This window comes from Neopsephotus bourkii, unplaced genomic scaffold (assembly GCF_033783945.1).
Source record: "Neopsephotus bourkii isolate Nb327-2 ecotype Australia unplaced genomic scaffold, CSIRO-AGI_Nbou_v1 NB_1589, whole genome shotgun sequence".
In the NCBI taxonomy this organism is placed as follows: domain Eukaryota; kingdom Metazoa; phylum Chordata; class Aves; order Psittaciformes; family Psittacidae; genus Neopsephotus; species Neopsephotus bourkii.
The window spans coordinates 5,159,264-5,187,058 of record NW_026902065.1 but is presented as its reverse complement, the minus strand read 5'-3'; the positions used below and the strand labels follow the sequence as shown (position 1 = coordinate 5,187,058).

Below are 27,795 nucleotides of genomic sequence, written 5' to 3'. Positions count from 1 at the left end.
CTAGTGTGGGTCCACTGTATGCTGCAAGTTCCTGCCACAGAACCTCCTCTGGCATGAGCTTTCCACAGACTGCAGCCTCCTTCAGGACATATCCACTCCTGCAGCCTGGGGTGCTCCACAGAAGACACAGCCTGCCTCACCATGGTCTGCTCATTAGGCTGCAGGGGAATCTCTGCTCTGGCACCTGAAACATCTCCTCCCCACCTTCTGCACTGACCTGCATCTCTGCAGGGCTGTTTCTCTCACTTCTCACTCTCCTAGTGCTGTTGCAGTTTTTTTTACCCTTAATCACCCACACAGAGGTACCACCAGCGTTGCTGATGGATTCAGCTTTGGCCAGTAGTGGGTCCATCTCAGAGCTGGCTGGAATTGGCTCTGTCTGACATGGGGGCTGCCTCAGTGTCTTCTCCCAGAGTACACCTTATCCATTACCAAACCATGGATATATGAGCGCAATGCAGCATGTTGCTTCCCCAGACATTATTCTAAAAGAGGACTCTGCACATGAAAAAACCTAACTGTTACACGTCATCCTCAGAAACTGAACAAATCCAGTAACATTCCTTTTCTTAATATTTCTTGTTTATAAATCTCTGCAGCTTGGTTTTTACACGTGTGTGCTCTTAGGATTGTGCTGATGTGTTTTCAGCTGTAAGCAAACGCCATCAGATCTGTGATAGTTGACACCTGTACTTTTTGTATTGGATGCATGGCTGAAAACTTGGCTTGTCCTATGTGCAGTTTTATCATTTTGTACAAAAGGCTGAATTCTGCAACTATTATTGCAAAGTAAGAATTTACTTCAAAATTACGATTTCAAAAAAAAGCTTTAGTACTTGATTATGACCAGTAATGCTGATAAAGTCAGTAGAAATGCTGATGTTAAAACAGAGAGATGTTTGTCTATGAGTTGATAACTTAGAGCATGTGATTTTCCTTGAACATAATCAGTGTTCCTTTTTAACCTTTAAATATATTGTTTTCATATTTACTTAATGTCGTGGTTTAACCCCAGCCAGACAGCTTTCACTCACTCCCCCCCCCCTTCTTGCCCTCCCCCTACTCCTGGAGGGACGAAGAGGAGAATCATAAAGAATGCAACTCCCATGGGTTGAGATAAGAACAGTTTAGTAACTAAGGTACAACACAAATCACTACTGCTGCCACCAATAATAGTAATGATAAAGGAAATAACAAGGGAAGAGAATACAACACCTCATCACCAGCTGACCGATAACTCACTCCCCCAGCCCAACCAAGCACCAACCAATACCTCCTCCAACCCTCCAGTCCTTGCCCTTCTGGGTAACTCCCAGTTACCTCCTGGGCATGACGTGCTGTGGTATGGAATACCTCTTTGGTCAGTGTGGGTCAGGTGTCCTGTCTCTGCTTCCTCCCAGCTTCCCTCCTCCCTGGCAGAGCATGAGGCTCACAAAGTCCTTGGCCAAACCAAAATATCATTTTTATCAGCTTTGTTCCCAGCCCGAAAGTCAAAACACAGCACTGCACCAGCTACCAAGAAAGAGAAAAACAACTGCCACTGTTAAAACCAGGACACTCAAGTTTTCCACTTAATTCCAGAATAGTCATTGTCTTTCATCTCCAATTCTAAGTTCTCAATTCGGGGTTCATTGTAAACCATAGTTTTCTTTCCCAGTAACTTTGTGTCTCTCTTAGTTACGCGGGTTCTGGTGAGCTGCCAGCTCCTCACCATGTTCTGCAGGACTGTGGTGATCACGCAGCGCACTTCATTGTACTATTTGTTTACTGATAAGGAGCATAGATAGAAATTCCAGTGTCTCTAGGTGGCTAGACAGAAGTTCTGAAATGAACCTGCATGAGTTTGTTAGGCACTGTTGCTTGCCACGAGCCTTTCTGTCTCAAAAGCAGCATGCATGAAAGCACGTGTACAGAGCACCCTGCTTGTACCTTCCATTTCCCTTGTGGAGAGTGGAGAGGAAAAGACCACACATGGTTTATATTCTTCAGGACGTTACTGAAAAAGCCTTGGATACATTAGAAACAGTAGATAAGGACCTGAAAGAAATACTGTCTGACAAATTTGCATTTTACATTTTGTGCCAAAAAGGCTTTTGTTGCCAGCTGTGTGCCTAACAATGTAAGCTGGCTGTAACACACTGAGATCGTGATACTAGGTATTTTCACTTAAATCCATGATGCTGAGGTTGACTAAACCCAGTTTAAAACTGATTTGTATAGCAGTCATCAATCCAGGATTAGAACAAAAGCAAATTTACCCACACACAGTTGCAGAATAAAACCTTGACTTAAGGGTAGACAGCATAAGGAATTTTAGAAAGAGTTTCAAGAGGATTTGAGAGGTTTGGGCAGTTTTCCTTTTCTCCTTATCTCAGTCTAGAATTTGTCATCTATTGAGCACGTACTTGGCAGTATTCTATTGGTGAGCATGCAGGTTAAACATTTGATTTATATTAGCACTTTTCCTAACTTGTACCCTGCCCCTTCCTTGCTCACCATGTTTTCAATTTGAGCTGATTTATAAACAGTGGTTAAACCATGACATCAGATTAATAGAATTGATCTGTTTCAGTGGTTCCATGTTTAATCTTCAGTGGCAGTGTTGGCTTTTTCCCATCCTCGTGCTGCTTCTCACGTTGCTTCAGTGTAAACAGCAGTGCATTTGGTCAGTGAAGCAGACTGGGGACTGAAGGTGATGCTTGGGAGAGCTGGAGAAATACATCCATGTCTGAATCAGTTTGCCAGTCTCATTCTTTGTCTATATCCCGCTCCCAAACGCAAGCAATGACTGGTCCAGTCACTTATGCTGACACAGAGCACTGTGCTTTGTCAGGGTCAGGAATAAGCAGTGGAGGAACAGAGGGCAACTTATAATGGGCACTATTGAAAAATGTAAAAAACAGTCTTTTTCAGCAAGCATGTATTTTGAATATGAAGAGGTTTGCTCACTCTTGACTGTGGTAATTTGATTTGCTTAATAAAAGGAGGAATATAGTCACTGGAGTTCTATTAACTACCTGATACACCAGAATTGGACTTCTTAATTGTCATTCATGATGATGGTATAAAAATTTTACAAGGGTTTTAACCAAAAATACAGACTTCATATCAAATGAAGCTACACAAATACGTATTGAAATGCAGACTTGCAAAACAGCAATTATAATAAAAGCAGGCTTAACATCGTAGCCTTTCAGATAAAAGTAAAATGCCTTCTTGTATATAGGTGGTGAAAACTGCCAGCTAAATTTTCAGAGTGAAGACCTAATTTAGTAAAACTGGTGGACTTTTATTAGAGAATTTCTTTCTAGTGGGTTGGCCAGTTAAATCTCTAGCATGTGTTGGAAGAACGTAATGAAAAAGTTACTTGAATCTTGTATGATGCACTTACAGTAAGGAATTAAGTTCTGCAGAAAACAAAATGTTTGAGTAGTTTTTCTTCTACATTTTATTGTAAAAGTGAAACAGGAACAGAATTAATCCCATTCAGGTTTAGTTAAATATGCAAGTGATGAATTATATACTAGTGTTAAATTCCCTCAGTTAAACGGTGCTTCTGATTTTCTTTAAGGCCCTACGATCGTACCTTCTCTCAAATGGCAGCTGTATGTCTAGAATCAACCTCTAGACTCATGTGACTATACTGCTGTTAGCTTTGCATGGTGACTTCCACATCTTAAGTGATTATTTTAACCTAACTTAGTTTCAGTTAGCTTTTGGGGGAGGGGTTAATGACTGTGATAATTTTCTTAAAGCAAGATGTTAATGCATAGAGATTTTCCTTGGATGATTAACAAGCCTCAGTGCTAATAAGACATTCTGTTTTCTGCAGCTAGGAAAAGTGTCTACTTTAAAATGTTTGCATAGATCTTTTCCATTTCAGTCTGTTCTACTCATTGTTAAACCCCAAGTTTTGAACTTGACTTTGTCCTTTTTATTCTCTTGAGAAAATTATTCATTGTTTAACCTTTTGCATTACATTGAGTGATGTCACACCCAAGTGATGCCTAGTGCAAAATGTCAAACAGACCACCACCTTGTGCGTTGCAAACTTAACTTCCACTTCAAGGCCAAACCTAAGAGGAGCGGCATTCCAAGGAGGAGACTCAATGTTAATAATCTCCAAATAGCTGCAGTGAGGGACAGCTTTCAGGCTAACTTTCAAACGAGGCTTGAAAACCAACTTATAGATTCTTCTCCTGAAGCGCTTTGGCAACATATTAAAAATAGCATCCTGCAGTCCTCTGTAGAGTCCATTGGGTTCTCCTTAAAAAAAACCCAAAGACTGGTTTGACGATAGCAACCACCAGGAGGTCCAGGAATTGCTGACAAAGAAGAGATCTGCTCATCCAGCACACCTCGCTCAGCCACTCTGCCATGTAAGAAAAGCAGCCTTTCGTCTTGCATGTAGCAAACTCCAACAGAAACTTAGAGACATCCAGAACAAGTGGTGGCTCAACCTAGCAGAGAAGACTCAATTATGTGCAGATCTGGGTGACCACAGAGGATTCACTGCTCTGAAGGCAGTGTATGGACCCACATTTCAGGTTCAAAGCCCCTTACTTAGTGCAGATGGCCAAACGCTTCTTACAGATAAAATCTCCATCCTGAATCGTTGGTCTGAACATTTTCAAACACTCTTTAGTGCTAACCGTGTAGTCCAATGCGAAGGAATCCAGCACATCTTACAACATCCCGTGAAAAATGAATTGGATTTAGCCCTTACCATGGGAGAGACTCTTAAGGCCATACAGCAGGTGAAAACTGGCAAGGCAGCTGGGGTTGATGGAATCCCACCTGAAATCTGGAAGCACAGAGGCCAAGCACTTCATGCTAAGTTTCATGAACTAGTTGTGCGCTGTTGGGAACAAGGTAAATTACCATCAGTTTTTTGTGATGCAATCATCACTTTGTATGAGAAAAAAGGTGTCAAGTCAGACTGCTCAAGCTACCGAGATATAACTCTGCTCTCCATTGCTGGAAAAATTCTTGCAAGAATACTATTGAATAGATTAGTACCTGCTATCGCAGAAGAACTTCTACCTGAAATTCAGTGTGGTTTCAGAGCTAATAGAAGTGCCACAGACATGGTATTTGTTCTCAGACAACTGCAAGAAAAGTGTAGAGAGCAGAATAAGGGGCTCTATGTAACTTTCGTTGACCTCACCAAAGCTTTTGACAATATGAGCAGAAAAGGCCTGTGGCTGATCTTGGAACGATTAGGTTGTCCCCTCAAGTTCCTCAAAATGATTATTCTGTTACATGAGGATCAGCAAGGCCAAGTCAGATATGGTGATGCATTCTCTGAGCCATTCCCAATAACCAATGGTGTGAAACAAGGTTGCGTTCTTGCACCAAGTTTATTCACGATCTTCTTCAGCATGATGCTCCAAAGGGCTACGGCAGACCCAGACGAACAAAACGACATTTATATTCGATATTGTACTGATGGGAACCTATGCAATCTAAGGTGGTGACTGAAGACGAACACTAAGACCCTAAATCATCTTGTCCATGAACTGCTTTTTGCTGAGGATGTTGCTCTTGTTGCCCACACAGAAGCAGCTCTGCAGCGTTTAACATCTTGCTTTGCGGAGGCAGCTGAGCTTTTTGGGCTGGAAGTCAGCTTGAAGAAGACAGTAGTTCTCTACCAACCTGCACCACAAGAAGATAATCATCATCCCCACATTACCATTGGTGAGTCAGAGCTTAAGTCAGTTCAGCTATCTGGGAAGCACTATTTCCTCAGATGCCACGATCAACAGAGAGATAGACAACAGAATAGCAAAGGCATATAGAGCCTTCGGAAAACTCCATAAAAGAGTCTGGTGCAATAAACACCCTAAGTACAAAGATTAGTGTCTATAGAGCCATTGTTCTGTCTGCTCTTTTATATGGGTCTGAATCATGGGTCATCTACAGTCATCACCTGCGACTCCTCGAGCACTTTCATCAGCGCTGCCTCCGTACAATTCTAAACATCCATTGGACTGACTATGTGTCTAAGGTCACTGTCCTCGAACAGGCAGGGGTCACCAGTATCAAGGCCATATTGCTGAAATTGCAGCTGCGCTGGGCAGGGCACATCTCTAGGATGAAGGATCACTGCCTCCCTAAGATCGTGTTTTACAGTGAACTTGGCACCGGTAGCCGCAAAAGAAGTGCCCCAAAGAAGAGGTATAAGGACTCCCTGAAATAATACCTTAGCCTTGGCCATATTGACTACCATCAGTGGTCCACCTTGGCCTCCAATTGGGAGACTTGGAGGCACAGCATACATAATGCTGTTGACTCCTTTGAGAACTTGTGCAGAACTAGTCTCGAGGAGCCTAGAACTACACTCTCGTGCCCTGCCTATATCACCCAAGGAGATCTGCTGCTGTACTTTTTGCAGCCGGATTTGCCTATCTCACACTGGCCTTTTCAGTCATCAGCGCGTTTGTAGTAAGCGTGTGTAAAGCCCTTCCCAAATCTTCATTCGTGAAGTCAAGCCATGATGATGATGACTGGTTCTCAGCTCTTTCTTCAACCTGGAGTCTAATATTATTGTCTTAGAATTATTCCCCGGTGTGTCTTGCAGAGGAGAGGAGAGAGGGGACTATGTTTGCTTATTCTTATGTCTCTCGTGCTTGTTTTCCCTTGCTTAGTGTGAAGATAATCACAATATTAATAAAAGTCTGTTCTTCCTCTATAGACCTTGCCTCATTTATTATGAAATTGAAATAATAACGAAAATAAAATTTATTACATTTCAGTTTCTCATATTATGTAGTTGGAAGTCAGTCATCTCACACTGCTGGTGTGTATGTAATAGTGTCACTAATACTCCACACTAGTATATGTTTACTTTAATCAATTCTGTAACAAATTGTCAATGGGAATAGTTTCCCTTTAGAGAAAAGGAATTAATGTTCTATAAAATTATGGCAAGTACTTTATAGGAAAGAAACAAAAGGGTGCTTGACCTTGGTTGAAAGAAGACATCATGAGGGAATAACATGTAAAGGTTACTTCAGTGATAAATGTGAATTAGCTGCTTTTACTCACATCTTATTGACAAGAAGGTATTAAAACATCCTTTTAAAGATTTATCCTTACAAGCTGTCTTTGAAGTTGTTTGATTTATCTTAAGTTGTCTTAAGTTGTGCAAGCATAATCAGATTTTATTTTTTTTCCCCAGTTGGTGTTATCCGCTGTCCAATTTGTGGTCAGGAATGTGCAGAGAGACACATCATAGATAACTTTTTTGTGAAGGATACCACAGAGGTTCCCAGTAGCACAGTTGAGAAATCAAATCAGGTAAGTGCATTAACGTGTAATCAAGTTAACACCTTTTGGATGTGTATGAGTAGCCTTGGCTGCTTGCTGTGTGGCTTTTTTACTGTTTATAAGCAGAAAAATACTTCAAGTGCTTAGTCATCACATGGGGTACCTACTCTAGAAAATCAGTTAAAATTGATGAAAACACATGTAAAGAAGTGATTTTCTTACTCTGAACTATTTTTAATCATTGATATAATATTGTATTGCTTGGTATTGTTGATATTGTAAGTAAGGGGTCGGCAAAAGAATGGAAGTTTCTATGCTTAGGACAGGGCACTTAAAGCACTCTTTGAAACAGAAACCTGAGCAACACTGCATCAAGGGATCCCAATGTAAAATGGAATCCTCTAGTTAAATCAGCCATTTTTTATTATTTTTTTTTTAATCTCATCACTGGCAAAGTGTAGCACTAAATAGAGGCTTAGACTTCTAATTGAGGAAGATGGTATGTTGTAGTGGTTTCTTGTTTTTCTTACGTAGGTAGGCTATTGTTCCTTTTGCAGACGAGTAATAGCCATCTCATAAAACCAGAACCTGCTTATCTGGAGGAATAGTAATACTGGGGTTTTTCCTCATGGTGGTTTTTCAGGAGAAGAGTGCTAATGTGGAAGCAGTACCAAGTGAATAAATCACATCTCTATAGTATCACAGTTCAGCTATTTCTGGTAACAAAATATTGCATGTCTTCATTTTTAGCTAGTAACAGAGTATGTCAAGTATTTCTTTACTCATAAACTTTTTATTGAACTCTATGAACTTACTGTAAATAATTCAGCTTCTTTAAATGTTGCTGTAGTCTTCATAATAATAGTACACAGGGTTGCTATGTCAATGTGGCTTGCATTTCAACTCCTCCTCCAACATTTGGATGGTAGTCTCCTTTTATTTTGAAAATGCCTCTTTTTAGTTTTCTGCTTGGGACCTGTACCACTGGCTCTAGATCCATTTGTCTTGGGGGCAGCTCCTTACAGGTCATTTATTATGTACTTTGCTGCTCTCAAAGCTTAACTGAAATTTGTGCTTGCATGTATAAACGAGTACGTCACTCAGGAACAGATGACAGCACCCAGTGAGGTTTGTGACACAAGCTCACTGATGATTAAAGGCGTAACTTTTGTCATCATCTCTGAGGAAGAGGAATTAACTTATGTCTGAAAATCATTAACCTGCATTCAGCTTATAAGGAGCTTTGCAGCTGGATTTGTGAGAAATGATAGACCCTACCAGAAATTGAAGCTTATTTGGGAGCTGCCGGAAATGCAAGCAGTGTTCTCTTAATGTAGGACAGTTTTTGGCATTTGTGTGTGTTTAGTTTGTTGTGGTTTTTTTCCTTGTTTTATTTGGGGTTTGGTTTGTTTGGTTTGGTTTTGTTTGTTTTTCCTCCTGGATATTGCAGGAAAACATCTGAGTTTTGGAGGTGGTTGTGAGATTTACACAAATTCTCTCAATACTCTACCAGTAAGGCTGAGAAAATTAATAGTCCATGTTGCATTGAAAATTTGATCAGAACTTTTTTAGAGACTTTAAAATCAGGAAGAAAAAAAAGAAAAAAATATAACTTGTGTTATGCAGCAGCAGTCCTGAACGTTTTTTTGGGCCTGTGCCATAACCTCTGCTCAGTTATGTAACAAGTTCTCTAAGATGTTCTCTGGGGAATGATGATGGAAGTGCAATTTCCTGCGTTTAGTGACAACGTTGGGTTGTGAGGTGGTTTGTTTGGGTGTTTTTTTCCTACTTTCTGTGAAAGTTACGTGGGGAATTGATGCCTTTGAGACTTGGGTATGCAATTGAAAATTCAGGAAGGGTTCTTTATATTCTTGAGGTTGGTCATAATGATGTACAACTGGATGGACTCCAGCAGGTCATAGGGTATCAAAAGTTGGTATATGTGCCAAACTCAGTCAGTGATGTCAGGGTAAGTCAGGTGCTTCCTTGGAATAGAGGGAGAGGTCTTTTTTGTTTACCTTTTGGATTGTGATCTCCTGGAGGCAAATACAGAGAAATTCCACATATTTCAGCAGCTGTTGTGGAATCATCCATTGTGTAAGCAAATGCCAGGGAGGTTCTTCAAAGCATTTGTGTTTCCTGATGTTCCCTCCTCGGACTTATGTTTACCCTTCCATATTTGTTTCTCTCTCTCCCTAACAAAAAACAGCAGGCTTGCCATTCAGAAAGCATGTCTGTTCTTCAGCTGAATTCAGTGGCTGAACTCTGCATACTTTCTGCAGCAGTTGAAGGCAAACCAACCTTTTTTTTTTGGTTTGGGGTTTGGTTTGGTTTGTTTGTTTTAAATGGAGCTAGATGATTTGTTAGATACCTGCCAAGTAAGTGTGTGCCTCACCTCCTGGAATCAAATGATACGTAGTTCTGTTTTGTTTGAGTAGATTTATTTTGGTCTGGTAATGAAGTTTTTTTGGACTTTCACTTTGGAACAAAAGGAGAAAAAAAAAAGCTGCACCATTCTATAAAGCTGCCTGTGTGGAATAGTGAAGTTAATAATAGCTAAATAGATCAGTGTCTTGTTCAAGGGGTACTGTTAGGAGGTTTAAGGCAGATGCATCCTTCTCATTGGCCTGTCTTGTTTTGTCTTGAAAGGAGCAAAGAGAAAAGAGAGAAAAAATTGCTGGTAGGAAGGTGGGGAACAGATCAGAGGAACTGAAGTGGAAAAGATACTGAGACTTGCAGGGAATACTGGATCAGGGATCATCCAGATTCTTTGGCTATTTTATAGACATTTTCTACGGAGATAGACATTTTGTAGACATTTTCTACTGGTTAGTTTGGCTTTGAGAGTTTAGTAGCTTTAGCAGGATGCTGAAGAAATTGGAATTAGAGGTAAGCTATAGGTTTTCTGCAAGTGACATGGTGGCTTAGAACCACTGGTCCATATCTATGAGTAGCCTGTGTATGTGTGTTGTCAGGAAAGACTGGTTTATTTCAATTCAAGACAGAAGAAAAAAAACCCACCCCACTTTCAAATTCAGTGATCAGTTGTTTCAATTCTAAAATGGTACTAATGCTAAAATAGCTTTTAGTGTAATGAATTAAAACTGAATGATTGAATGGCATATCATGCAGCCTGGCGCTGTGGGATAAGAATAATAACTAGAACCCATGAACGTGCTATCCATCTGTCTAAAATCATGTTTATCTTACCTGAGCCTGATTTTGGCAGCTTAGTACTCTGCTTACATAGCTATGCTTTCTAGCAATTACTACTGCAAACTTTAGTAGCAAAAGAAGTAAACATAAAGAAAGTGTAAAAGTCCCTAGTATGTGTTCTGCAAGGAATTTCCTGGCTAACGTTAGAGAACATTAAGAGTTTTGTGCTGGCTATTAGCATAGTAAGCTTTCCAGAAGAAGAGAGACTAATGGGAAATGCATTTCTGATCTTTCTCAAATAATCATTGTAGGTTGCAGGCAGCTGGAACTTAAATACTGGGGAAGAGCAGATCCTTTATAATTTTTTCACATTGTGATTTACTAAATGTCTCAGCAAAAGTACTGAATGCTAGAGAGAAGTAAAAAAACAAATTAATTATACTTGATTCATGAAAGTGAGTGCAAAGGATTTTCAAGCCCAAGAAATGTTACTGAAGCAAATGCTAAACTTGAGTAAGACTAAAGGGTAGACAAGTGAAGGAAATCTAGGAACTTAATAGAAGAAAATTGTTTAATATATGTGGAAAGCCATGAAAATAAAAATGCAAAGTATGAGATTGATGCAGAAGAGAAGATCATAGTGATAACTGATGTTGCTGCAGCATATAGAGTAATGCATTTTAGTCTAGGTCCTAATTCTTCAGCTTCTGTGTCCAAAAGATAACATATGTAAAATCATTTTTGATCGTAAGAACACTTTCTGTATCTTTACCAGTTACTGACCTGAGAGTTTGAAATGTTATAGTAGGAATGAGGAACAGCTGGACTTTGTGAGATACTGACAAGGTACAAGTCCAGATCTCTTCCTAGATCTGGATAGTAAGACAGCAAGTGTGACTGGCATAATAGAGTAATTAACGAGGACAATCTAGAATAAAAAGTTTATCTAGTTTTATATGGTACCATCCATGTATTCTTCCACCATGTATTCTTCCAAAGAACTAGTATGCTAAATAGCTTATTAAAGCTGTAGCAATGCCCACTGGCAGTGAGTAATATACTCAAGTCATGATAAGGTTTTGTTGTGCTTTGAAGAGAAGCAGCTGATGATCAGATGTTGGGGAAAGGACAATATGTTGATTGGGATTCATGCATTTTTGAGACATCAACATGTGGTTCGTATTTAGAGTTACGTATAGGGGAGACTGTCCCAGGTGCTATCTTTGGTAATTGTGTATGCGCCATGAGGTAGTTACATAACTATTAGCATCAATGTTTTTTGGATCTACTGTAGTTTAACCCCAGCTGGCATTTAAGGACCGCACAGCTGCTCACTCATTCCCATCCTCCCCTGGTGGGATGGGGAGGAGAATCAGAAAAAGGTAAAATTCATGGGTTGAGATAAGAATAGTTTAATAATGGAAATAAATAATGGTAATGAAAAGGGGAGAATGAAAGAGGAATAAAACCCAATAAACACAAGTGATGCACAGTACAATTCCTCACCACCTACTGACAGATCTCCATCCTTGAGAATGATCTGCCCTTCCAGGTAACTCCTCCCAGTTTATATAGTGGGCATGATGTGCTGTAGCCCCTTTGGCTAGTTTGGGTCAGGTGTCCTGTCTCTGCTTCCTACTGGCTTCTTGTGCCCCTACTTACTGGTAGAGCATGAGAGACTGAAAAGTCCTTGATCAGAGTTTAAGCATTACTTAGCGTTGATGTGTTGTCAGTATTGTTCTCAGACTAAAGCTGGAACATAGAACTGCACCAGCTATTAGGAAGAAAATTAACTAGCCCAGCCAAAACCAGGACAGTATCCAATGAAGGAAACAATTGCATCTAATTTACACTGGTTAAGCTTGGAATGTTAGTTCACGGAATATTCCACTGGACTACTTTGCTCTCTTCCTTTGAAACTTGGAAACCTTTGCTTGCTCATTTAATCTCTTTAATAATCAAAGTATATTTATTTGAAAGAGTGGTTAGTTACTACAGTAGTTGAAAAGACAGTTTTATTATCTCAACTCCTTGCAAGTAATTCTGTTTTTAAGTAAATATATAAGCTTTTACAACAGAAAAAATGGTACTTACCTGCAACATGCTGAGTAATTTCAGCTTTCGTTACATGTGAATGAAGGCTGAATGAACACTTCCCGGGGTTATAAATACTAGAACTAGTAACTGAATTAAATATAATTACAAGGGAAACTCAATTAAAAATAAATATCTGTCCAACCAGAATAAAGGCTTACAGGTTAACTAGGGAGAGTTTTCATTGAAATCATTGAAGCGTTCCTTGTATGAGTCACAGAAATAAGAATGAAATAAGTTTTGTGTTTTGTAAGAGCACAGCAAATATTTGTAGTAATTGTACTTCATGTACTTTGGCTATATGACTTATTCTAATAACTGAGAGTTCTCTAGCAAAATCCAAGGTATATCTGGAAATGGGTATTTCAAATAAGAAGTGAGTAGAAGGGAAACTAGTTTCTACCTAGAAGGCATAGCTATTTTGACAGCATGAGTTACGATGTCTGTGAAAAATTGTAGAAATATGTCTCTTTTCCACTTGGTGGTTTTGAAGTGTATAAAGCTGGAATATATATATATATATATATATATATTTGAGACTACAAAGGAGGAATTGCAGTTCATTTGGCACCACCTGATTATTGGTTATTGAATGACAGCCTTCATTCTAACTATAGCAGGTCAAACCAGTTGAAAAAAAGCCCCTAAGGCAATTGAAAAAAGAAAATAGATGAAGGTTTTGGAATCCAGGAAGAATGAATAACTTCAAAAATCTTTTGAACTTACTTAAATGCCCTGGCATGTAGCAAGTTTATTTGCCCAAGTTTGCTAAAGGTGACCTGGAAAGGCTGATCTGGGTTTTGGTTTGGGGTTTTGTTTTTTTTTTTTTTCAGTTTCTTATATTACTATTATTTTCAATTGGGCTCCTGCCTCTTCTCCCCATCCCTGGTGCGTTGGTTTTTTTTTTTTGTCTTTGTTTTGCTTTTCTGATTTAGAGAATGCCTGAAGTACTTCTTTTTGGTTTTGTTGGTTTGGTTTTTGGGTTTTTTTTTTTGTTGTTGTGTTTTTCTTTATTTTGTTTTCACTGTTGTTTTGTTGGGTTTTTTTACACTGGAAAAACAAATACCCAATCCCTCGCTCTCCAGTCTAGCTTGCAAAACTACCTCTGGTTATCCGGGGGCATAGCACAATCAAACGTCTCTGGCAACAAGGCCAATTTCACTTGTCTTGCAGTAGTTCACTGCAGTGGTGATGTAAGCCAACCTTGGGCTACAGTGGTGTAATCAATCCGGTTGCACACCACAGTCTTGCAGAGGGTTGCGTTGGCGCACCTGGGGAGAAGATGACTGGTGAAGGAGAAGGGAGGGGATTTCTTTCATAGGATTTCCTGCCAGAGAAAATGTACTATTGCAGTAATGCTTCATTCAGTGTACCTGCTTGTTTTAAATGGGACTTTTTTTTTTTTTCAAGAAGCTGTGCTGAGTCCTTAAGAGTAGGTTGTTGTGGGGTTTTTTTTCCCCCTCCAAAATATCATTGAAACAAAAAGTTAACAGCAAGTAAAATTTTTCAGTTTTCTGATTACAATTAACTTCTCAATTGCTATACTTTCATTTTCTTGACTTTTAAATGACATCTTGACTTTTGTATTTCTCCCTAGTCAACTAGGCTGGATAGGATTAGAATTTTATTATGAAGAGAACAGGGGGAAAAAAGGAAAAAAAATAGAAGATTAAAAAAAAAAGATTTTTAAAAATAAAACTTTCAGGCCTCCTTTTTGTAGAGAAACAGAAAAAGGGGCACAAGCCCAATTTTTTCTCCTTTGCAGGTCACCTTTAATGAAAAGGAACTGCTTCAAACTCCAAGTGACAAGAGAGGGGTCAACAACCCTTGTGTTTTCACTTCATTTCTCAGAAGATACTTGCTTTGAGAGGCAACATGATCCAGAAGAATAAGCACAGCATTGGGAATCTGGAACGCCTATATTCAAATTCCAGTTCTGTCAGTAACTTGCTATGTGGCCTAAGGCAAGTTCTGTGCTAATTTTCCTCTTTTTCTTGAAGGGGAAACTGGGACATAGCTCTACGTGTATATTTGCATAGGATGTAAATACTTGCTTCCTCTTTAACTTAACCTACATTTATCTCGTGTGGGTGCAGAAGTTGGCGCTTTTTTTAAATATGTTTTTATTTTTTTAATTTAAATCAAACTGAAAACTAAAACATAAAATTTTCACCTTGTTGTTCCTGCATGCAGAATTCCATCACTCTGATCTGTAGGGTATAGACATCTTCAGAGATCTTGAGGCTTTCGTTTGCAGCAGCGCTAGATGTTGATAGAAATGGATGGTAATTACCTGAACAAGTATCTGCATAAGCATGTTCACTGGGTTTACCACCAAAAAACCCTTGAAGGCATGACTACAGAGGCATTTTAAAGGAGGAGTTAAAAATGAAATAAGCTATGGACATGTGTAGTGATGGTGTCCTTCATTCATAGTTTTCAACCTGTTGTTCAAACTGTGGATTCATAGGATTTTGTTCTTGTGTGTATTGACTTTGTGCAGAGAGGTTTTGGTCTGCTTTCAGGTTTATTTTCCCTTTTTTTTTTTAATTTTTATTTTTTCCCTAAATCTCTTGGGTATAGTCCAGAGAGGCCCAGGAAATAACAGGCAGTAGTTTGAAAATTATTATGCATTGGTTGCAGATCTGTTCTGGGGTAGCTTTGCTTATAGGCTTAACTGGAATGCTTTCTGTAAGTGGTGATGCAGAGACTCCTGAGAAGTATCCTTCTGTTCAGTACTGTGTGTACTTCCTGAAACTCTTAAGAGGGTGAACAGAAACCAAAACTAAAGCTTCTGTGTGAACTGAGGGAGGCCTCTAAAAACTTGGAACAGTGTTGATCATGCTCTGTCTGGAGTAAATATTTCACAGAAGTGTATTATATATAGGAAACATTATATGACTTAAGCGTGCAGTGTTGAGCAAAAAGTAAAGGTTTTAGAGTAGCACTGACAAAATGACCACTATCTTTGAAAAGTCACATTCACTTACTTTTGTGCAGTTATTTATAGTGTTCCTGTACCTCAGGCAGTTTTCCATTCTCATTTCACTGTTTTCAGAAAACTGTAGAAGTGCACTGATATATGAACAACAGCTTGTATGTATATTCCATATTTATTTTAACAGCCAGCTTTCCTTTCTCATGTCAGGTCTGCACAAGCTGTGATGACAATGCAGAAGCTAATGGGTTTTGTGTGGAATGTGTAGAATGGCTGTGCAAGACCTGCATCAGAGCTCACCAGAGGGTTAAGTTCACAAAGGATCATACTGTGAGACAGAAAGAGGAAGTATCTCCAGGTAACATACTTGATATATAATTTCATAAACAATATATGTCAGCATTGGAAGACTGTGGTAGACCAGCACATTTCTTTTTAAAGTGATAAATAAAAAAAAATAAATTCCTTAATTCTAGTAAATGCAAAAGGACAGATTCATTATGATGTAACACTTTGGTGTATATGGATTTGTGGAACTATGTTATTTTTCTGGTTGCAAATGGGTATGTTTTAGCAGTCTCCTGCCTTACGCTTATTTCAGTTACATTGCTGACGGTTGCGAGCATCTGAACAAATTCTGGTGTTTCTTTGCCAGCTCTCCATCAAAGTGGATCACTTAAATGGTTCACCTAACAAAGAGAAAAACTATTTTAAGCATTGGCTGCATTATAACATAGCTATTGAACAGGGAATCTTTGTCATGCCTGAGCACATGGCAGCTGTTTTTCTGTCAGATACATTACATAGTGGCAAGAAACTTCAGAAATTGATATTTCATATTTTTATGCAAAATGTTTTAAACCAGTAAATACACATAGATTTTTTCTTTTTTTATCATTCACCTACAGTGATTGCAAATTTTTGTCTACAGTTCTAGTCCACCCTGCTTAAAGCAGTCAAATGTGAGATCAGATTAAGTTGCTCAGGGCTTTATCCATTTGGGCCTTGAGTACCAACAAGGGTGGACATCGTGTACAGTATAGCCTCTGAGAAATCTTGACTGTTCTTGTGGTTAAAAAGATTGTACTTTCATTCCTTGAGAACCTGTTTTGTTTCAGTTTATGCCTCTTATGTCTTGTGTTTTAGTGCCATTGTAGGCAATTATAAACATAATAGGATGTTGACTATCATTCTATGCATTCTAATGAGTCCATTGGACTTGCATGATTTATCTTGTAAATTTATAAAATATTTTTATAAATGACTGTACATTATTATAAATTATTATAAATATATGTATTGTAATACATATTTATTTTCATTCCATTATATCTAGTCATGTGAATTTTATATGCCACATGGGCTTTTACTTCTATAATCTTTATTGTTCAAAGGGAAGCTCCTATTATGATACTTTGGATATATATACTGTATTCTGTATCCCACGTTCAGATGTGGTTAATCAAAAGTGAGTACTGTGTGTACTTTCAGGAGAGGACAAAAGCAGTAGGTAGAAGTGTTTGGCTGGTCACGTTCAGTGTGACTTGGTGGTAGGAATGCTGTCTGTGCATGCAGGCCTCCTCTGCTGGTCAGTTTTAAAGAATTTTGAATTAATTGGACTTGGATTGAAGGGTACAGATCTGAAAATAACTTCTTCCATGTTTCATGAAAATCAGTAAACAAATTGGTGTGGAAAAGAAACCTTACTGATCTGCAGTGAAGGACAAGTGCAGTGTGAAGCCAGTTTTCATCAGAGGCCATATAATCCTTATGAATTCAGTGTCCAATCTAACTCGTAACAAATTAGGTTTTGTTGGTTCAGCTGTTCTAAAGAACAGATTTCATATCTATCATCTGGTGGTGTTTCCTATGCTCTTTGGTATTTGCCCACTGTAAACTGAAGTAGGACCTCTCATCCATCTAGAATGGATGAGAATACCTGAAGGGATGCTTCTGGTAACTTCTGATTGTTATGTTCTGTATATTGTACATTTCTGAATGCCCATGTCTTGGTATCCTCAGACCCCTTTTCAGCCATTTGACTGAGAAGGAAAACAGTAATGGCTTAAGTCAGCAATCTCCTAATTCCCATTTAAGAAAAAGGAACTTGCTTGGTTGTGCAATGTCTTTTGCAACTGCAACAATACTGGCTACTCCTTCTGTAAATAGTTTTGTGGGGCCACAATAAGGTATGGTAAAATTGGTGCTAGGCATTCTCCATGAGAGAGGGTGTTGACTGCATGCTTGATCAAGTGTGAGGCATTGCAGTTTGAGCTGACAGCTGTAATATTCTTGATTAGGTGGCCTGATACATGCTTCTAGGGTCTAGTTGAGGAATGTGGTAAGGAAAAACAGGAGAATGCAAATCTTTAATAATTGCAGAAGGCTGGACTGACATCTTCCTTTATTCAACAGAAGCAGTTGGTGTGACCAGTCAGCGACCTGTGTTTTGCCCTTACCACAAAAAGGAGCAGTTGAAGTTGTATTGTGAAACCTGTGACAAGTTGACCTGCCGAGACTGTCAGTTACTAGAACACAAAGAGCACAGGTATTGAAATAAAGTACATGTTTTATGCAACTCACTTACAGGAAGATAGCCTGAAGTTGATTGTAACTGTATGGAATACAGTCAGGTGAAAAAAGTGCAAAATAAAATCTTTGGCTTAGAAATGAAGCCCACAAATAAGGAGAGTTTGTATCTGAGAGTGTGGCGGCTGAGTGTGTGAGTTTGGAATAAAGCCTGATTCTTCCCATTATTAACCTAGTGACTTAAGTGCAAGACCATTCTTTACTGTCAAGTTGCTTGGATAGTATTTGTTGGTATGCAGCGCTTCAGAGTCTTAAAGTGCAGGGGCTGTGTTATGCAACTGTACACTTACGTGCAATTTCATTTGTCCTTCAACAAGGTGATTATATAATGGGACATTACCGAAGAATTTCAGAATGGAGTAAATGGGCTTTTTTTTTTTCCTGTAAAGAGCCCTTTAAATGGAAGAGTTGACCTAAAGTTTGGTTGTACTGTGTTTTGACAACACTATAGCACTCAGGTCTCTGGGTTGCTGGTTTTTGGTTGTCTCTTACTGGCCATAGAAGCTGAAAAGCAGGATTATATACAACTTCTGAGTACAAGACACTAATCTTGCTGGCTAACACATACAGTACCTGTATGGGACAGATGTAATCTTAGGTTAAATATTAATATGCTTGTTATTCCTGATGCAACCACCCAAAGAGCTTCCTCACCCAACAAGGTGAACATCAGTTAGCTGAAGTGTTGGCCTTGCTCCTGCAGAACTGCAGTCTTCCTCTTCAATTTTCTTTTTCTTAGAATTTATATCCCTTTCAGAATGTACCACCTCTTTTTTTCCCTCAAATTGTTGATGATTCCAGTTTCTTTATTTAAAATGTTGCTGACTTCTACTGACTCAGCAATCTCACTTCTGTTTCTACAACCTTATCTTGCATGAAGTAATAGATTACATGCACTTTCATTTTCAAAGTGATGACTACAGCACAACATTAATTTTTACTTTGCTAAAATTGGGCTATTGTCTTGCAATATCCCCTCATATTTATGAAAATAATAAATTTCTCAAAAAATACAGAAAATATACTATAAATTCAAATATACTATAAATAAAACCAGCGTTTGCTATCGTACTTCCATGATGACAGTTAAATTTTTGGACTTGAGCAACATCATTCTTGAATTAAGGAAGTTTTTTGTAAGGCAGCCTGCTTTTTAGCAAGTATAACTGCACATTTTGCATGTGTAAATTCTCACTGGTTTTTACTACAGGTACCAGTTTATAGAGGAAGCTTTTCAGAACCAGAAAGTGATCATTGAGACACTAATCACCAAATTGATGGAAAAAACGAAGTACATAAAATATACAGGGAAGCAAATCCAAAACAGGTATGTATCAGGTTTTGATGTTAAAACTGCCACAGGGACGACTTTATATACACTGTAATTCCTTGAAATGTTTAGGTAAGTGCATTTGGTACCTCTCTCCTTTTATCCTTGCAGAAAGAGAAATACTAAAATCTCCAGTTTGCTGTAGTAACTGTTGCCTGTTTAATGGGCTTGGTTGTGTTAGGTAAGTCTTCTGCTTAGCCAGAAGACTTTATAGGCAGCAAATAGCCTGGGTGCAACAGAACTTAGGCAATAAAGCCTGTGGAAGGCATCTTGCATTCTTTCCCCACCATTAGTTTCTCTGTGTAGATCCCTCTTAGAAAGCAAAAGGCTGTGACTCATGTTTGCATAATGCTTGTGACACATTTTGAAGATTTATGTAATACTTCTATGCTTGGGGCCTTATTCACTGGGTATTACAAACCTAGGAGAAAAATAAATCTGTAAAATGCATGCTGCAGTAGGCCTTTGTAACTGCTCCTTCAGCATAGTTCAAAGGCAGTACCCAGGAAGACTCAACTCTGTATGGGATGTTGAGTGCAACCTGAACTCTTCCTCTCTCTTTGCCTGTCTTTGAGTATGGTGGAGGTGGAAAAAGCCAGCAAACATCCTTCTGTTTTGCTGCATCTGAGTCATTATTCTGCCTTGTATATTAGCAGTAGTGGTTTTCACTATGTAAGATGATGATTTGCTGTTACAAGTTTGACCACTGTTGTTGAAATAGCTAAATTGGAAAATCTGTTTGTTTATTGGGTTTTTTTTTGTTTTGTTTCTGGAGTATCATTCTACCTTAGATAGGAGTTAGACTTAAACAGTTTTGATTGCTACAACTATTCAAGAAATGTACTGGACCATTAAAAATCAAGAATTTTAGTTCCAGTAAGCATTTATTTTTTTATCAGTGGCACATGTCAGTAATTTTACAGACTTACAGCGCTGGAATTTGCCACCAGCTAATTTTATCATAGCTTACTGTTACTTGTTCTTTCTATTTCTCCCAGTAATTTTCCTGACCATAAGTATCTGATGGTATATGTATTAATTAGTGCATATGACCAAGAAATATTGTAGTCTCAGCAACAGAGTAGAGGGGATTCGGTGGATTTGTGAACTAAAAAACACTGTTTTCTATGCTGTCTACTTACAGAATTCTTGAAGTGAATCAGAATCAAAAGCAGGTGGAACAAGATATTAAAGTTGCCATATTTACACTGATGGTGGAAATAAATAAAAAAGGAAAAGCTTTGCTGCATCAGTTGGAGGTAATCTAATTTCTATCATAAGAAAAAAATCAGTCTTCATATCTATTTTTTTTGTAGATTCACATTAAAAAATCCAATCTAGATGATTCTAAAATAAAATTGATGTCTAGTATCAGCCACCTGTGCATGTCCTGTCACAGTTCCAAAGTACAGAGATGTCCCACAAAAGCTATATGACCAAGTGGGATTTTGATGAGGGAGGACAGGAATGTTTGTGTTTAGGGGGTGGCAGTTGTTCTGTTTGTAACTGTTATGTGTTCCATGCTTTGTGAATCAGGGCTGCCTTTGAGCTCAGTTTCTTTCTCCGTGCTTTTACAATTCGTGTTGTGCATGAAAAGTATTTCCATCAGAATTTTCCATAAATTCATCAATCCAGTGACCAACCAAAGTAGAGAATTGTCTAGAATGAATACCTGGAAAAATACTACCTCCAACTCTTTTTTTCAAAAGAGTGTGTGCGCACAGGGAGGCTTGTATGTATGTGAAAATGTATCATAAGAGAATACGGGAATATGTACAGGAAGCCCTGATATCTTGAATAAATGTATACTGACTTTTCTGTTTGATAGCTGCAGTTGGGGGCAGGAATGCTCTTTAGAAGAGCTAAGCTATCATTGTGAATTAGAAACATGAAAGCTAATGCCCGTTAACTGTAAATTGAACCCGTTGACTGGAACTGCATTTGCATTTGTAGACCCTGGCAAAAGAGCATCGAATGAAACTTCTTCAGCAACAACAGGAAGTGGCAGGTCTCTCTAAGCAGCTGGAACACGTCATGAATTTTTCCAAATGGGCAGTCTCCAGTGGGAGCAGCACAGCACTACTGTACAGCAAACGCTTGGTAAGGTTAGAACAATAGCTCTCTCCATTTACTTAGAGACTGTTGTTAGTCTCTCTCACATGCGTGCGCGCACACACACACACACACACTTGTCAGTAATGCTAGGAAATTAGACTTTCTAATAACTCTCTACCAATAGGTGTATTTGTGTACAGATTTCAGTTTTCTCTTAAACATAAATACAGAATGTTTCTAATAATTTGGAATTATTTTTTGATACTCATTAAAATGCTGTAGTCTATAGCAGACAGCAGAATATTACTTGGTTTTATCAACTTCAAGTAGTTAAACTCATTTTGCCTGCCTTGTACTGCCTCAGCCAGTCATGTTTTTTTAATTGAGTAGAGAAAAATAACGTCAGTCTGAGTCACATTGTTTATAGCTGCTTAGTGTTGCTACAAAGACTTCTGTGTGAGTGAGAAAACAAGTTATGTTGCAGGCATCTTAAGTTTATAAACATGCGTTTGAAGAAAAAGAGCTTTGAGCCCATAAGACCTCAACACATGAGAAATATTTTTTCAAAAGAACAGATAAGCTTTAGGCTCCTGGGTTTGTTTTTTTTTGCTGAAAGTTGGTGTTATCTGGGAATTGAGTAGCTGTCCTGTCTGTGGACACTGGAAAATCTGTTCCTGAACAGTGATGCATAGAGAGCCTGTAAGACTTCTGCTCCAGCATATCCAGCCACTTGAAAGTAGGAGGGAGTAATGCTCAGCAGACTTCAATGTAGTTGAGATTTAGGAAGTAATGTCTGGGCTTCAGGGAAAGAGCACACTAACTGATTTGCTGAAAGACATCAGTTTGCCAGCCTAGTCACCTGGCATGAACAAAACACTGGTAGCTACTACTGTTACTTACAGGAGGTAAGTAGTCTGCTCATGAGTTTATCAACAATATATATGTGTGTGTGCACAGTAAGAGGAATATGTGGAACAAGCTATGACAAGAACGGTGTGCAAGCAGTGTTAGTGACAGGACTGGAATTTCTATAGTGTAGTTACTTGATTCTGGTAGTATATATAGAAATCCTAGGAAATCTATATTCAAAATAGTAGTTACTTAAAATTTTCCATGGTCATAGAAAATATTGAAGTCTTGCTAAATGCTTTTGTATTTGGTCTAAAACTGACCTGTCTAAAATTGAAAGAAAAAACTTGTAAACTGGAACCTCTTATAAAAATCTCATGTAAAAGATAACTAGTGTAATTTTAAGAAAATAAGAAGTTTTCCAGGAAATCATCTATTATTTAAGAAAAATAGGTATAGAAGTGTTGTTTTTCCTGTATCTGCTGGTTGTTAATCTAGTGCCCTTGTTAGCTATTTCTATTGAAACAGCTGTGAGAAAATACTTTCTTCCTGGGAACTAGATAAATACTGAGCATTTGATGGAGTCTTCTGTTTGTGTAATATGATCATAGTCCAGTCCTTTGGAACCAAGGTGACTGAAGCTGTTTGGATCTGAAGAAAACTTAAAACTTATTACAGGGAAAAGGAAAAACCTTTGTGGTGATGCTGGTTGCCAAAAGGAGGTGATACTTTTCTTTGAAAGAAAAATGAATGGGCTAGCGTAGGTTTGGGGAAAAACAGAACAACAATGGTTATGTGAATCTGTACTTCACTTGCAAGTAGTTTAAGTTATTGAATGTAATGACCAAGTTTGTGGAAGTATTTGTATTTCTACAAGGGAAAAATGTGTGGTTTTTTTTTCTGCAGTTGATTGCTTTTAGAACTACTCTAGGAATAAGGGAAAAAGGTTGAGAACACCTCCTTTATTTGTAGCTTGGATAAATTCCTTTTTCACCTCAGTTCTCTAGGGGCTTGTTCAGTTGTGTTGTTGGGGTTTTTTTGTTTATTTTCTTGGTTTGTGCTTTTTTATTTTGGGGAGTACGGAGTTTTTGTGGTGATGGTGTTTTTGTTTGATTGTTTTGTGCTTTTTGTTAAGGGCCTTTTATGCAGTTCGGATACATGGCTCTGACGCCAGAGAAAAAAATAATCTTGTTTTATTCCCATTCTAGATTACATATCGATTACGGTATCTTCTCCGAGCAAGGTGTGATGCTTCACCAGTGACTAACAATACCATCCAGTTTCACTGTGATCCTAGCTTCTGGGCTCAAAATATTTTCAATCTAGGTATGATAAAGTTTTATTAGCCCTTTGGCGTCTTGATCCCATTTTGAAAGCAGCTTTCTTTTTGTGAAGATAAATAGCCTCCGCACTATTCAGTTCTTGATTTACTTTGTTAGATTTATTTCCTTGTCTATAGAAGACATTTAAAGCGTGTTGTATGGAGAAAAAGTATTGTTCATGAATACTTATGATAAAGTATTAACAATCTTGCGCTGCTTTAATGGTACATGTGGTGGTAAAAATAGAAACTTTCCGTTTACTGGGCAATACAATGAAACAAGGAGCACAACCTATAACCCTACTTCACATCCTAAGAAAGGATTTCAGAAGTCATCCTCATTCTGCATCTTCCAGCCCTTTCATCTCTTTCAGTCCAATCTTCCCAAGATGAAATCCATAGCAGCAGCATAAATGTCCAAGAACCCCCATTTGCTGCCCTGTCAAGCTGAACAATAAGCCTTGCAGAACTGAGATGAAGAGAAGGGAAGAATATACCAAAGAAAACCAGAATAGCAGGGAAGAGAACACCTTTCTTCATAACTTCAAAAAGTTGTCTGGCTTTTTAGATTGTGAAGTTGTGGGGTGCAATCTTAAGAAAGCATGTTTTTAACAGATTTGCAAATGTACTTCATCTTCATTACCTTAATAGATTTTGATATAGTTTCCAAACTAGTTTCTACATTTTTCTTTTTCTTGCAACCCTGAGTTGCTAGATTTTTATGGTACTGGTGAATTCCAGAACCTGGAAGCTTGTGTGATTGCCTGAAATCCTGAGTTTAATGGAGATAACCATAGGAATTCGTTAGCTTAGGAACAGGAATTAAAACTTAGGGAGCTTTTTAGGTTTTTGACTGCTCTTGTGCTTCCTTTCTCTCTCCATTGGTAGCTTGATGGGCATTTTGTTTTTCTGTCATGTGCAGAATGCTTTGTGAGATACCTGTGAGACCTTTTTCTGCCTTTTATCAGGAAGTACAGTAACCTCTACAGAGGTGCAAATGTGCGATTCTCTACAAAGGTAGAGAAAGAAAGCGTTACAGCAGTGCTTTAAGGTGAACAAGCTCCTTTTCCCACACCCTGGGACATTGGACGGTAGCAGGGAAAGTCTCCAAGTTTCTTCTCTGTAATTTTCTTTGGGAAAGGAACTGAAAGTGGATCTCTTGTTTCCAGAAACAAACTGTCAAGCTGCGTGGTAATAATTGTGAACTGCTGCTAAACTGAAATGATGCTTGCCAAGAGGGGCCTTTTTCATGTGTTTTGTTTTTTGGCTCTTTTAAGAAAATTTGTTTATTCAATGAGATGCTTAAATATGTTCCCTTAAATTCTAAAAAGTGCTACCATAGAGATGACACCTGTATAGATCAACATAGGAGTTCTTGTAACAGTGACAGATAAATGTGTTCTGGTTTTATCTACCTGGTTTCAGAAATCAGAACTTTTAGGCTGTTACGTTTATGGTCAAACATGTTCAATTTCTGTAGATAAACCAGATTTAAGAACCCCTGAAGAAAAAATTAAGTCTGAGTAAAGAAACAACTTGGCTTGAATGGCTTGAATTCTAGTCAGGCTGCATGTTGCTGACAGAGTGATAGCACCTGCCCACTAATAGGATAGCTCTTCAGAATGTATTTAGGGAAAAAAATCACTTAAAATGTTTTGATTCCATAAATTGTATGATAACCCATCGTTGGTTTGCTTAGAATAATGGAAGGGAATCATTCTCAGTACTACCTTTGGGTAAGTAGCTATACCACAGGTCTTAAGTCTCTAAAGACATTTGAAGGTGTGATTAGACTTGGAGAGAACAGAATAAAAGTGTGGTATGGGTTTGACAGTTGACTGTAGTATTGTCAATACCATTCTCTGTCAAGGCAGTTCCTTTTGCAGAGACAGAAAATTAACAGCTCTATTTTGACTGTAGTGGAATATTTCATACAGTTGTGTATAGGAAACAGTAGTATTAATTTTCAGTTTACTCTGCTCACTTTATGGGAAACATGGACTGGACCTGTTACGAACTTAATAAAGGGTGTTAGGGAATAGGTTGGTAGGGTTTTTCAGTTTTAATGTGTTTAATTTCTTTGTTAATAACTGATGTGGTAGAGTCATAATTAAAACATATGCAACACCAAAACTACCAAGTGTCAATATAGGAATAGTATTGTTGATGTTAGCTTTCTGACCTCTTCTGTGCCACATTATGTTGACTGGCCTAGATTCCTTCTGTGCCTGTGTCTAGATGGGGCACCAGGCTGATGCTACTCAGCTTCTCAGCTCTTAGGATGAAAAGAATACGAAATGCAAGCAGTTTTTCCTCCTCCTTCAGATAATCTGCCCCAAAATGAGCAGGCTAAACTGCACAGGATCCACAGAGAGAGGAGGAGAGAAGCTGCAGAGTGATTTCAAGTTTTGCTGTAACAGGGATTGTCAAACTGTCATGTGCCATACCCACCTCATGAAGTGAACTCTCCTGGGAAGCAGCCCTGAATCTCTTGGAGAGAAGGGAGTATGAGTTGTTTATCTCCCACTTGCATTGAAAAGCTGTTGTGCAGCCTTCCAAAAATAACTGGAATTTTTTTAGCTCATCTTGGGCCATAACTTTCCCAACTTAACTGTGTTTTAAACAAAGACAGTGTCTCTATCTTTTACTGTACAGTGTGCTCTTCCCTTGAATCAAACCAAACTCTGTTCTAGTTGGAATTCATGTTTCTTTGGATGAGGTATCCTGAACTTTACATGGAAGTTTTGTGTAACCACGCTATATACGTTTTAAGATAAAATCTGTCACCCAGCGTTCACTTCTAAAAGTTCCTGTCGAGTCATAGTTCCTTCTAAGTCAGTGGAGAGAAAATGTTTCCTGGAGGTGCCCATGACATCCTTGAACTGGTGGTGTGTAGCAACTGAAAGTATCATTTGAGTGTTCCATGATGTTAATTTAGAGGCCAGAAAGATACTGTGATCCTTTAAGTTTTAGGATACAGTTAAGTTTTATTTTTTTTTTATCATTTGGTTTTTATCAGATTGTATCAGGATACCCTTTTCCCTTTGCTCTCTTGCTCTTCTGGAGAGGCCAGGACACTTTTTCTAGGGGAATCTACCATATAGAGGAGGCTGTAACATAAGACAGTTTGCTTCAAAATACACCCATTACTTTTCAGGGAAACAAAATCAATGGGAGCCCTCTAGCTCATGTTTATCCATTCTTTACATTAATGAATGATGACAGCATGGTATAAAAGGAACTAAATGTGGAAAAAATAACATTTTTGCTTATTACAGTATTTTCATATTCTATTTATCTGGTTTAAACTAGGTTCTTTGGTAATTGAAGATAAAGAAACCCCACCACATGTGCCCAAGAACCCTGTGATGGAAACAAACTTGCAGCCGCCAGGCAGCTTACCTTCAAATCAGCTCTCCAAGTTCCCAACTCAGATAAGCTTAGCCCAGCTCCGACTTCAGCACATGCAGCAACAGGTCATGGCTCAGAGACAGCAAGCTCAGCGCAGAGCAGGTCCAGTAAGTTTACCAAATCCAAGAATGCCGGGAACCATGCAGCAGCCTCCAGCTACTCATCAGGTAAGTTATGACTGGTCCCAGAGGAGAGTCTTTTTCCATAGCAGTGAAGGAGAAAATAAAGAAAGATAAGAAAAGAGAAAGAAATTAAGTCTAGATACATAACTACAGATATCTTCATAGCATATGGCTGTGTAAAATAGGTTATGGAACGTTTTCTTCACAGAGAGTTGAATCAGCACTTTAAACTTGCCTGTGCGGTAGCACTTAGCCTACTTTTGTAAATAAATAAAAAACAACATATGTTATCCAACCGTGTATAGTGCTGAGTTACATATTTTGGTTTTTTCTCAAATGATTGAAAGGTGAATCTGTCATTAATTTTTTTCCAAGGTGTTTTTGCACAGAACTTTGTGATTCTCCCATGTAACTTTAAAAGTTGGTAATGCTCTCATTGGCTCTTGTCATGCATCTGCATTTATTATACCAGAATAATTCAAACCCATCTTTTTTTTTTTTAACATTGAAAATCAGAGTGTTGTGCGATCATTCAGATTAACGGTGTGGTACTATTTGCCGGCATCTAATTTTTTAAGGGTTTCAGAACTTTAAAAGGTCCACTTAGTAAAAATGTGTGGAACACTGAATATGTATCACCTAACTTGCAGAATTGTTTGTT

At 38.4% G+C, this 27,795-nt stretch overlaps 1 protein-coding gene and 1 long non-coding RNA gene across 4 annotated transcripts in view; both read left to right on the top strand.

Annotated features, from left to right (window-relative positions):
• Positions 1-27,795, top strand: part of TRIM24 (tripartite motif containing 24) — a 64,528-nt gene that overhangs the window by 21,494 nt on the left and 15,239 nt on the right. For all 3 annotated transcript variants that reach the window (XM_061371963.1, XM_061371964.1, XM_061371965.1), the window contains exons 2-9: positions 7,181-7,299; positions 15,668-15,815; positions 17,873-18,005; positions 19,257-19,373; positions 20,521-20,635; positions 21,330-21,476; positions 23,489-23,606; positions 26,914-27,179. In XM_061371963.1, the coding sequence (XP_061227947.1) occupies positions 7,181-7,299; positions 15,668-15,815; positions 17,873-18,005; positions 19,257-19,373; positions 20,521-20,635; positions 21,330-21,476; positions 23,489-23,606; positions 26,914-27,179 (1,163 nt within the window). The remainder of the gene's footprint in view (positions 1-7,180; positions 7,300-15,667; positions 15,816-17,872; positions 18,006-19,256; positions 19,374-20,520; positions 20,636-21,329; positions 21,477-23,488; positions 23,607-26,913; positions 27,180-27,795) is intronic.
• On the top strand, positions 431-7,018 carry LOC133222356 (uncharacterized). Its single transcript, XR_009728278.1, has 3 exons — positions 431-997; positions 1,564-3,989; positions 6,518-7,018. It is a non-coding gene; the product is annotated as an uncharacterized LOC133222356 (long non-coding RNA).